This window comes from Crocuta crocuta, unplaced genomic scaffold (genome assembly GCF_008692635.1).
Source record: "Crocuta crocuta isolate KB4526 unplaced genomic scaffold, BGI_CrCroc_1.0 scaffold129, whole genome shotgun sequence".
NCBI classification, from domain to species: Eukaryota; Metazoa; Chordata; class Mammalia; order Carnivora; family Hyaenidae; genus Crocuta; species Crocuta crocuta.
This window is the reverse complement of record NW_027551571.1, coordinates 12128037-12140412: the sequence shown is the minus strand read 5'-3', so window position 1 is coordinate 12140412 and position 12376 is coordinate 12128037. Positions and strand designations below refer to the sequence as shown.

Here is a 12376-nt window from a genome sequence, read left to right as displayed (position 1 = left end):
AACAAAAGCAAGTTGATTTAAACATGAGAGTACTGACTTGTTAGTATTTCTGTTTTGACTCTGTTCCTTTGTGTGTGACCAACTAAGAAAGTAATTTAATTTTAATAATTCTCTTTAGGCTGAGGACAGTTCAGGACTTCCCTAGTCTTGGCTCTTTTCCTGGTGACTTACAGCTGCCCGTCTTTCTCAGTGAGGGGCTCTCCCTTGCGGTCAGTCAGCATGGTGTCACTTAAGAGTTGATATTCTGCCTCTAGAGCGGTCACTTGATCCTAGGGAGATTTAAGTGTGTGATTGGGAATTTTCAGGTAACTCCTTCCTGGCTAGACAAGAAGAACAAGAGTTAGAAATAGCCAGTGTGTAAATCACATTGTATTTTCCTTCTAAAGTGAAAGGCCCTGGCGTTTGGCAGGAACTTCATTTTTAAAAATGAAAACAGATTATTTTTCGATCACAAATTCTGTTTCTCCTAGAACTCCTGATGTTCAGCACGTCCCGCATTAGTAGGTAGGGTAGATTCGTGTTTCCATGAGGTAGTATTGGAATTTTTTTAAACTGAAAAGCATTTCCTAGGCATTTGAGTCATTAATTTTGCTTCCTCTAGTTCACTTCCATCCAGTAAACTGATTAGAATACTTCGGATGTCCGACCCTGAAAGAGGACAGACTACGTTGCCTTTCCGACCCGTGACTCACGAGGAGGAGAAGGACCGGAGCTGACATGGGACGGCTCGTGCCGCGTCCTCACGCGGGAGATTCGTAAGGGAGGCCGTTCGGGAGTATATGCTCAAATAAAGTGAAACTGAAAATATTCTGAAATAAAAGGAACTCCTTTATACATCTGGCCCCAATAAAACATGTAAATAAGTCTAGAAAGCTGACTACAACAACCAGCAATTTAAAATTACTGTTACTTTACTTTGAGGAAATTAATTTCATAGTACTGGTTTTAAATCTTTTTTTTAAGTTTTTTTTTAACCATCTACTTTTATAGATTGTTTTTCAGAGGTAAAATTTTGTACATATGTACATGTACATATCTGTTTAGTTTGGGTTCATTTCTATGGTATTTTGTAAGAATTAAAATAAAAGTTTGAGCACCTAATTCTATTTAGTTCTGTTTTCCGGAATATCACATTCTCATTGCAGGGGCTCGGTGCACAGGCGGCCCGGGGCCGGGGCCGGGGACCAGGTCACAGTGTTTTTATTGTCCGTCTGTGCGTATGAATGCCGAGGGGCCCGCGCGGGTGTGTGGCGCTCTGGCCAGGATGCCCGCACAGTCACTTTGTATCGGTAGAGATCCACCTGTAGATTTGAGCTGTACTTGTAGTGACGATAGCTCGTTCAGACTGAGGAAGCCCTCCGGCTGTGTGGCTGTGTGGCCAGGACGCCACCAGCTCCCACACAGGGCCTTTCGGAGTCCCGTCGTCCACGCAGCTGAGCATCTGACCGGGGTCGCAGCGGGATTGTGACACAGCCACCGCACCCTGACCTGCACCTGGTTTATGATCCCTCAGCTGAGAGGACCCGGCTGGGGAGCAGGGCTGGGACAGCTGGGCCCCCTGTGGAGCGGGAAGCAGCCAGAGCGGAGGCCAGCGTGGCATGGGAGCTGATGTCAGTGCCGTCACAGACCTACCCAGATTTTAGAGCTGTTGAAGAGTGTGCTGCTTAGGATGATAAAGTCAGCATATTGTAGGAAATGGTATTTATCAACTTTTTTTTTTTTTTTTTTTTTTTAAGAAGCCCTAAATAGGACTCCGGCTGTATTCTCTCTGTTTGACACCAGGGTAAGTGCTGGTGGTTTTCAGACAGACCTGGATATTCAAGAAGCGATCCCTGTATTGCTAGCAGTAAATATTTATGTAACTGAAAAGGGCGTAAAGAAAAAAGGCAGTATTATAAAAACAACAGCACTGCTATTGTTACTGAGGAAAAATGAAGTTTGTTTTTTATTTTAGATGAGGGAGTCCGATTTAGCCTTAAAGTGAGATCAGTTGGCAAATTGTGCTTTTCTAATCTAAGAATTTATAGAAAGAGGAAATGTATGCTATAAGTTTTAAACATCCCCCCATAACCATGCAAAGTCTGACCTTCTAAAGTTATGTTTATAAGTAATTTGTATCAAAACTATTTTTTAACGTACATGTGCTTTTTCAAATAAAAAAAATGGAGAATATACCAAATGCGTAAACTTAGATTAGCTACATAATTTTAGTGTCTTCTTGAATGTTACGGTTCTGAGTACAGAATGGGAAATAAAATCCTCAGGTATGTGAACACCTTTTGCTAAGAGTTGAAGATTTTTCATTGCTTTAGCCTCACCAAAGTTTTGGTTTCAACTATCATAAGTGAAAATATCTTCAATTAATGTTCTAATAGTAACAATTAATTAGAATAAAAGAAGAAGAAAAAAATTTAAGTATATGTAACTTCTAAAAACAGAACTTTAAATGCATATGCACTACATCAGAGGGTTCCCCTCAGGGGTGAACGGAGTAATGAGATCCCCTGAACAAGGGGCACATAGTCCCTTGGACTCTTCAGTCCTGCCTTCTCAGCTCCATGGCGTGGACATGACTAATACCAGTCTCAAGGTGACAAATGGGATGAGTTTTAGTAAACCAAGATGTAAATAATGTAGTTACTCAAGCTAGTAATAATGCTAAAGATTCAGGCACTCCCTTCTTTTTTCTTAAGTATTTTCACTTCCCCCTCCCATCCTCTAGTGCTGCTTTTTTTTTTTTTCTTTCCTTCACACATCTTCAGAATCTCTCTCAATGAGTAAGAAACTACTGTCTAGGATTCGAGCTGAATCAGAAGTGTTTTCGACTGAGGGAGACGCAGAGATCCTGGTTTCCTTGTAAAGGCAGGTGCGGCTCAACTTAGTACAAAGTATTATGTTCTGAGTCAGTACTGTTCCATTTAGATTTAGGACTTGGTTATACATCAACACAGATGTACTTCAGCCAGCTCAGATTTTTAGAACTGGTTTGAAATTTTGAGTTCTAAGGGTTCATACAGTAACGGATACCTCGTGACAGGAGCCAAATGGCTTTGGACTTGAAGATCTGTCAAAACACTGTTTAATAGGAATAGCTTTTGTTGTTTAAAGAGTGATAAACTAACACAGTAGATATAAATGAGCTATTTCTTTGAGTCAGTGAATGAACTGTTCTGTCTTAATTGTATATAGTTATGTATAATATTGATACCTAACCTATTATATCCAGATGCCTGGGGCATCTGGATGGAGTCCATAGAAACTCCAGTGGCCTGAGGATACTGACTGACCAAGCTTAAGAGGGCTGTTGCTCCCCAATTTTCTGCAGTATAAGAATGTAGAGAGAATTCATTCGGAAACGAGGACGTTCCTGCCGTGTTTTTGCGGCACTTTAAAGCGCGGGGAATACTCCTGTGAGTAATGCCCAGTCTGCCCTCCTGGAGCTAAATGTCTGTACACAATTCCACTTAGCGGTAATTGCTTGCATAATAAAGCAGAGTAAGGAGTTAAGAGTGGAGGGGGTGCTATCTCAGAAGCCCTGTTAGGAAAAGACTTTGCTGAAGGTGTTCAAGCAGAGCCTGAAACGACCGAGTACATGAGCTATGGGAAGGCCTAGGGTCGCAGTTCCAGGCAGCGGAAATGGGTGCCAAGGCCCTTTTGTGAGAATGAACCTCGTGTCTGGGAATCGTAAGGCCCATGTTGATAGAGCTTCGTGAGCAAAGGGGGTGAGGGTCAGAGGTAGGCAGAAGGAAGCGAGATCATTTGATGCCTAAGGAACTTTTCAGACCTGGTCTAGGAAACCTGCTTGAAGACTCCTGGCTGCTGTGGAAATAGATTCGGGTTTGGGTGTGGAGAACAGAGAGAGCAAGCTCTGACCGGTCCGGGTAAGAGGTCATGGTGATTTGGGCCAACGTAATGGGAGGAGACGCATTCAGATTTGAAATCTAGAGGCAGTGGGACTTGCTGGTAATACTGTGGAGTTGTGAGAGAAGAATCAAGGATAATCGGCCCGGGGCCCATAAACTAAGGTGATGGTGCCTTTCACACAGACGGGCAGGGAGCGGAGGTGGCGGCAAGCACACTGGCGCCTGATGCGGAGCGCCACGCTGCTGGGCGAGCACACAGATGGACGACGGTAATGTCACTTAAGAGTCTGGAGGCCTGTGTTTCACCTGCAAGATGCTGGGAAAAATCCAAATTATGTGCCCAAAATATTGGAGAAACTTAATTGCTTGCAAGAAAGGACCTAAGAGAACCCTACGCTACTGTATTTAGGGGCTCTAATTGACTCAGTTTCCCGCCATAGCCCTGCACAGCCTCTGCCGGAGGGCTGTCTGAAGGCATCTGTTGAAGCATGTGTTTTACTTCTTGGCATGATTTCCAACCGTGTGGAGGAAATAAGCGTCTGGCCTCTTTAAGAATGAAGTTGAGGGGCGCCTGGGTGGCTCAGTCAGTTAAGCATCTGACTTCAGCTCAGGTCATGATCTCACAGTTTGTGGGTTCGAGTCCCGAGTCGGGCTCTGTGCTGACAGCTCAGAGCCTGGAGCCTGCTTCGGATTCTGTGTCTCCCTCTCTCTGCCCCTCCCCTACTCATTCCCTCCCTCTCTCTCTCTCTCTCTCTCTCTCTCAAAAATAAATAGAAACGTTAAAAAAAGTTTTTTAAAGAAAAGCAAGAAGTTCTTATTATTCATCCAGAGACCTATCCCTAATGAGTGAATTACAGGAAATATGATTTCTTCAAACAGTAGGATTCCCTTGTAAAAAGCAAGACCTGGAATCTAATTCCCTTGACTCTGGATGAGTCGTTGACTTCTTGTCATCAGTAGAATGCTATCTGTGGAAGTGATATTTTGTGACTTCTGAGGTCAGGTCAGAAAAAACTACGAAACCTCCAGCCTCTTCTCGGGGCTCCGTGAGCTGGAGCCTGAGCCGCTGCGCTGCGAGGAAGCACAAAGTGGCCCCGGATGTGGGGGAGCCCTGAGATCCTGGGAAGGGAGGTGCCAGCCAACCCCCAGCTGCCACAGGCCTGTGACTACGGGAGAGACCCCGAGCCAGGGTCCTCCACACGAACCTCTCACAACCCCTGCCCCACAGACCATGGGAATAATAAAATGATTGCTTCTCTCCTAAGCCACTAGGTTTCGGGGATGAGTTGTCGTGGAGCACCAGTAACTGGACCGCTCCCATTGCCGCCCACCCCTAGTAACCGCTCTGGTGTGATACTTCCTTTCGTTCCAACGACTTCGGTGTTCTTACGTGAGAACGCACTGTTGAGCTTTATATATTCTACCCCGCAAGAGAGTTTGTTTCTCTTTTCCCCGCTGGGCACGTTGCTGTGCGTGCATTCTTGCTTCCAGCCACTGTGTAGCGTGCCCAGGACACATCGACCGCATTTTACTTACGTATTCCCCCAGCGCTGAGCCACCAGATGGCCTGCAGTTCCCCCCGCGGCTGTCACAGTCATCCGGGGCCACGTCCCCGTATGGCCCCCTGGGGGTCTGTGAGCGCTTCTCCGGGCAGTAGATCCAGAAGTGAGCACGCGGCCTCCCAGGGCACATGCGCCCTTGCGCTGGCCAAACCCTGCTGCACCGGTCTACACCACCAGGGCCGTGTTCATCTGCTGGCCCAATCCCTGCATCGTGTTTATGAAAAGAACTAGTCAGTCTGCTGGAGGGTTTTTTCCCCTCCATAATTTCCCTGAATATCTCTGTGGCTCATTTCCTTCCTTCAGGTCTTCCTTCACATGTCACCCAACCACTCTGTCACTAATAGCTGCTGCTACGTGCCATCACTGCCCGACCTCAGCTCACAGTTCTTTTCTTCACCGTTCTTACAGGTGGACGTGTGTGTGTGTGTGTGTGTGTGTGTGTGTGTGTGTGTGTGGTGGTTGGTTATCCTCTGTTTCCCCCGGAAGAATGGTGCTGGGTGCCCAGGGGCGCGCAATGAAGACTTGCTCTGAATGCAAAGCCAGAGGCTGACTTAACCGAGTACCATTCTAAGGCACCTCCCCAGCTCCTCACCCCACCTCCCTGCTGGGAGCCGCACTGGCCTTGCTGGATGGCAGTCACAGCAAGAAATGGCAGTGTTTGCACAGCTCCTGCCATGAGAGACGAAAACTGGTATCTCCTTCTGCTACTACTGGCTCGTGTTGGAAATAAGCCTGCTGGTGTTGACCAGGCCTCACAATATTCCATATCAGACCCATATTCCGAACACAGATACCTCATAAGGAAAAGCATATTCCTGCCTTTTCAAAAAGATTTTAGATGAAAGCTCTATGGGCGATTGTCAGAAGGCTCTTCCTATGGGCCTTGCAGACCCAAGACTTAGGTAATAAAAAAGGTTAAGAACACAGGAGTTACAATTGAGCCTGGCCCGAGACAAAGAGCCTAATTTAGAGTTAAGGAACAGATAAGGGCAGAACTTAATACTTACAACCTTTTCTAACTGGTGATGTATGGCAGTCCCTTCCCTGAGGCTTACTTTCCACAAACACCCTCCCTTACACTGGCGGCTGGGATGAGGATAGATAAGAGTAGCTAAAACATAAACCCAAAAACAAAGGCCAAAACATTCAGGGCCTCCATGGTGTTTACACATTCAGCATCAAGTCAAAAAAGGTTCCACAAACGACTTACTAACCAGCTCAAAACACTGGGCCTCTTGTGAGCCAGACAGAATGACTCTTAGCCCATCTATACACCTCACCTATGACCTAACCTTAACGTTATTAACTTAGAACAAATATGTATGTCATCCTGTTTTTTACTAAGAATCCTGTTATTTCCTTAGTTGTAAGATTTACTCAACCTCACCGTGATTGGAGTAGTTCTGCAAGAATACTTCCGAAAAACCTGCTTCTGTACACTTTCCAAAGCATCTTATCACAAAGAGTATCCTTTGTAAAAATTCCTTTTTATGATGTCATGTTATCGTTTGACCTATAAGTAAAGACACCAAAACCGACAGGACGGAGATGCCTGCCTGGTGATGAGAAAGGATCTCGGGGCTCTCTCACTCTCTCTCTCGCCGACACCGTCCATCCTTCAGGGACGCCTGGACCTGCCGGAGCCGGCCTCCCGCACCTCCCCGCCACTTAGTCGGGGGCGAGAATATCAGGAGGCATCGAGGCTCTCCCATCTCTCCCTGCCCCCACTTTGGACTCACCAAGCACAGGGATGAAGGACATTCTAGTAGCACTTGGGACGGTTCTATCAGTGTATCAGTTTCAGGTACGGTCGGTGTCCCGAGTGTGTTGGAGGTGTGCTTGCTCACAGCTTCTGGTTGAATGGGTGCATGAAATCATGAGGCCCTAGTCTCTGGTCTTACTTAACGATCCTAAGACAGATGAAGGAAGGGAATTTAGAGAAGAAGAAAAAAAAGGCACTGAATAAAAAGTGAATAATATAGCACTGCCCTGTCACAATAACTGTTAGCCACATGTGGCAAATTAATTAAAATGAAAATTCGCTTCCTGAGTCACACTAGCCATCTCGAAGTACTCAGTCGTTACATGCAGCTGGTGCAGACGGACACGTTTCCAACGCCACAGAAAGTTCTGTAGCCCAGCCCTGCAGGTAAAAAAACAGCCTCTCTAGATACTTTCTGAAAATACCAACCTGCTTTTGGAGTTCTGGAGGGAATCTTTTCCGCCCGCCTTCCTCGGGGCTAATCGCGTCAGCATTTTGTTCCATCATTAAAAATAACCAGTATACTTTTGACTTGGAAAGCAGACGTGTTCTTCCCTATGGGCAACTTTGGGAGGACACTTAGGGGGCTGCATGTGTCCTCCACATGGTCGGGAAGCAGGTGATGTGTCCCGGGGTGCCGGGGTGGCTCAGGCAGCTAACCATCTGACTTCAGCTCAGGTCATGATCTCACGGATCATGGGTTCAAGCCTCGCATCAGGCTCTGTGCTGACACAGCTCAGAGCCAGAAGCCTGCTTCGGATTCTGTGTCTTCCTCTCTCTCTGCCCCTCCCCCGCTCATGCTCTGTCTCTCTCTCTCAAAAATAAAGTGTTCAATTAAAAAAATTGAAAGAAAAAAAAGGTGATGTGTCCTTACCACCCAGTCACATTGAGATGAAGCTTATTTTCATACGATGAGCATTTGTTGAGAACGAGCAAGTTTTATGTTTTATTTCAACTTTACATAGCATGATATCTGCCGCTCTTTTGAGAGCCAAGGTGAAGAGTTGTCAAGTTGCTGTTTCCCCTTTATGGTCCCCCAAGTTGTGTGTTTAAGAGGGTCGATTTGGTAAGTTGTCGCTACCTGACCCTCAAGGATTATGAACATCAAATTTAAAATTATGAAGTAAGAATTGAGGGAAAAAGTCAAATGTTATAAATTTATTTGGGACATCTGTTGCCACCTCTTTGGAAGCCTTTGAAAATTCAAGCAGAAATCAATACACTTCCAGCTTTTTTTTTTTAACTTTCAATAAATAATATCTTTGTGTATATGTATATAGAGATAGATATACTTAATTAATGAGTCATTTAGCAGGAGTTTTAAGTTTTATACTGCATTAATTCCAACATAGCTCTTTCCAGATTGATAGGATGCAAATGAGGTAAGAATTAAGGCAAACCTAAAAGGCATGCAAATGTAGCACATTTATCTCCACTGATAATACAAGCTCTCGGGTGTGGACCACACAGAGGAGCCAAGGCCCCTCCGCGTGTCCGTCGATACTAGTTTACAGGAGAATGGTGACACGGCTTCTATTAAAGTTACATTACCGTGGGGGGCTCAGTGCTACTTACATGTAATCAAGGAGACACGAGCATTAGCAAAACATGAACAAGAAACTGTAGAACTCTTTGCAGCACATTTCTGCCCAGGCTTTAGGGGAGGAGGGATTTTATGAAATGATGTTACACGTATCACATTGTGGCAGGTTGGTTGGTTTATAATATATGCTTTTAAAATTCATTAGCAAATGACATTCTCATGCACACAAGTGTTTCAAACACAAGAAGCAAGTCCATTGATAGGTAGTCCAAGCAATATTTGTGTGTGTGTGCGTGCGTGTGTGTGTGTGTGTGTGTGTGTGTGAATAGCTGCAGACTGAATGGAACATTGAGACTTTTGTGCAGTCCATAGCGTTTTCCTCAGCTCATTTCTGAATGTCGCACTGCAGAAGTAATACGATGGAAGGGTCGCTCTTTGCAGCTTCTTTGAATTCATCCAGTGTAATCTGGTCATCTTTGTTCTTATCCATCTTGCTGAAAATCTTGTCTACTCGCTGCTCAGGCGTGAGGCCGTCCTCGTTCATTTTCATCATGATCACAGTGCCTACCATCTTATAGATAGCCTTGGGAAAACCAGAAACAGAGCATAAAGTTCTCCTGTGGCATGATAAAGAATTTAAATTCACTTCAAAGGACTCCTTAACCCATTTTAAATAAGACAGAGATATAATCAGATATGTGTGTCTTGTGACCGACCGGATATAAATGAATTTTGTCTGACTCCCAGGTTTCTGGCTGGAGGAAGGGAGGAGAAAGAGTGGCTCGGTGGTAAGCACCAGAATATTGGATGAGGCAAAGATTCAGGAGGAAAATGATGAGCTCATCTGAAACATTCTGGGATTGAGGTGCAGAGGAGCACCAGCCCTTGCAGATTTAGGAAAACAGAAAATGTGGTCCCGACCAATAAGGAATTAACAATCGAGCAAGACAAGCCGGTAAAATTTAGTCCAGAACGAAGACACTTTAGGGAGATGCGTGGATCAAGGACTCTTCATAAGTTAAGGAATTCCAACTGTCCAGTTCACTTAACTATATACACAATTATTTCCCAAGATGAGAATTTCCTAAATACAAATAACGTTCTTAGGAAACTGCCTGAAAAAAACAAATCCCTTTCCACACATAGACTTGCAGGTGAATGTTCGTAGCATTATTAATAACAGCCAAGTAGAAACGACTCAAATGCTCAAACGATATGACGTATCTGTACAATTGAATACTATTTTAGTAATATAAAAGAATTAAATGCTGATAAATCTTACAACAGATTAAACAACAACAAAAAAGGAAGCCATTCATAAAGGCTATATATTTATAATTGTATAATTCTGTTTATACGAAATGTCCAGAAACACAAATCGACAGAGTAAAAGAAGAGTGGAGTTTTCTGAGTCTGGAATAGGAACAGGTAGGTGGCGTGAGGGGTCTTACTGGGGAAATGAAAACGTTCCAAAATTAGATTACGGTGATGACTGCCTACTTTGGTAAATATACCAAAAATCATTTAATTGCACAGTTGAAATGGATGAAATTATTATTCGTAAATTATTTTGAAAAATGCCAGTTAGAAAAAAAAAAAAAAGACAGCGCCACGGGCAGCATCTTAGGGCCACCAAGGGGGAAAACTAGTTTGAGAAGGGGGACATTCAGCAGCGAAGGGCTAAGCCAAGGACAGAAGAACTGAGTCCGGGCCCAGCGGCTTGGAGCTGTGAGTTTTCCCAGCGCTGCGCTGAGGCAGGGGGCGGGGCGCGGGAGGGTGCAAGGCTTGGCCTGCAAGGAGCAGGGCCCCTGGCCTGGGAAGAAAAGAAACTGCCACAGCCTCCCCCCAGGAGGCTTCCTCCCGGGGTCTCTGCCTTACTTGCCCGTCGTCCAGGGAGCTTGGCCGCCCACTATCCCGAAGGCNCACGCCCCGCCCCCGGCCCCGGCCCCCGAGGCCAGCCGCCCCACCTCGATGATCTCCAGCATCTCCACCCGCGTGATCTTGCCGTCGCCGTCCAGGTCGTACATGTTAAAGGCCCAGTTCAGTTTCTGCTCGAAGCTGCCCCTCGAGGTGATGGACAGGGCGCAGATGAACTCTCGGAAGTCGATGGTGCCGTCCCCGTTCTTGTCAAAGGTTCGGAAGGCGTGCTGGGCAAACTTGGAGGCGTCTCCGTAAGGGAAGAACTGCAAGCGGAAGGCACAAAGTCAGGTGCCCGGAAGGCCTGAAGCCTCAGGCCCCGGTGGGGTCCGGGCTTTCCTGCAGAAGCCTGGACCTGAAAGCCTGGCCGCACCGGGTGCTCTGCGCTGTCGTGGGAGGGGTGCGGCCGGCAGGCCTGCCTAGACAGCGCTCAAGGTCAAAGGCAGGCGTCCATCCACTGAGGTCCTCCCTCAGACGCCTGGCTATTTCTTGTGGGTGGGGCTGGGGACGTGCCTTCGTGGTGGGGGGGCCCTCGAGCCGGCAGCCAGCGTCCCTCATCCGTGGCTTCCCCGGCCGCTCTCCCACAAGTACCAGGGCTGAGGCAGGTAGCAGACCCCTTTCCCCACACAGGGTGGTGCTCCACGAACCCCCCTTTCTCCCTGTGGACATCCAGGTTCATCACCTCGTGGGGCCAGAGCAAGGTTGCCCAGACCTGGTTTTCTCTGCCACCGGCTTCGCATCTCCTGCCCACACTCGTCTCCCCCGGTGAGGCTCCAGTGTCTCACTTCTTTTTACAGGGACTTTTCTTTTGTAGAACAGACATTTAAAACCCATTAAAAATAGAACATGACTGGGTTTATTTTTGCAAGATATAAAGAGGTTTCAGAGCCAACAGTTGGCAAGAGTGCCGTAGGGAGACAAAGCATGGCCTCTGGAAGGAAAGGAAGGGCGGACCAGGGGGGAGGTAAGACCATGGGCAATGAGGCGGTGGCATCAGCCCCCGAGAGCGTCTACGCCAGTCACAAACAGCAGGTAGTTCCGATGCCTGACCCATGTCCAGCAAAGCTAAAGGACATTCTCTAGGTGGAGGATGGAAAACAACCCCCAAACCCCAAATCAAAAGCAGAAACAAACCAGGTGCTGTTCTAAGGCAGAGAGGGTATATACGATACGTGCTTCTGGATGAATAAATCCAGCAAATGCAAACACGAAAGCAGATTTCTGAGGATGTCACTGGTAACCCACTTGCTCCTGGAACAGGCCGGCCAGCCTCCGTGCAGATGGTCTGTTGCGTGCCCAGCCGGGGCTGTCTCCCTTTGGGAGTTTCTCACTGTGCATCCTGCCCTTGGACTTGCTGCCCGCAACTCCCAGAGTAGAATTTTCCCTCCAGAAATAAAATAGGTCTTTCCATGTAAGAGGCAGTACGCAAGGCCAGAGAAGAAAGGAGGCACTGCGGTGGGTGGAGGAGCTAACTGAGGCTTGCATTTCGGTCGTACCCACTTCCGGACGCTGCGATCTGTCTGCTCACTATTGCTGTGCAAACCATCACCCCCAGAGGCGCCCGGGTGGCTCAGTCGGTTAAGCACCTGACTCTTGATAATCAGCTCAGGTCACAATCTCACAGTTTGAGAGATGGAGCCCCACGTCAGGCTCTGCGCTGACAGTGTGGAGCCTGCTTGGGATTTTCTCTCTCCCTTGCTGTCTCCTCCTCCCCTGCTCTCTCTCTCTC

At 46.8% G+C, this 12376-nt stretch overlaps 2 protein-coding genes across 3 annotated transcripts in view; one reads left to right on the top strand and one right to left on the bottom strand.

Annotated features, from left to right (window-relative positions):
- The window catches only part of SMC6 (structural maintenance of chromosomes 6), a 78507-nt gene extending 77406 nt beyond the window's left edge, over positions 1-1101 (top strand). For both annotated transcript variants that reach the window (XM_077750934.1, XM_077750932.1), the window contains one exon: positions 602-1101. In XM_077750934.1, coding sequence (XP_077607060.1) covers positions 602-716 — 115 coding nt within the window. In that variant the 3' untranslated portion in view covers positions 717-1101. The remainder of the gene's footprint in view (positions 1-601) is intronic.
- A 7229-nt stretch (positions 1102-8330) lies between these two features.
- The window catches only part of VSNL1 (visinin like 1), a 103724-nt gene continuing 99678 nt past the window's right edge, over positions 8331-12376 (bottom strand). Inside the window, exons 3-4 of the mRNA XM_077750950.1 lie at positions 10698-10913; positions 8331-9313 (exon numbers count right to left, since the gene is read on the bottom strand). Of these exons, the coding sequence (XP_077607076.1) occupies positions 9116-9313; positions 10698-10913 (414 nt within the window). The 3' untranslated portion in view covers positions 8331-9115. The remainder of the gene's footprint in view (positions 9314-10697; positions 10914-12376) is intronic.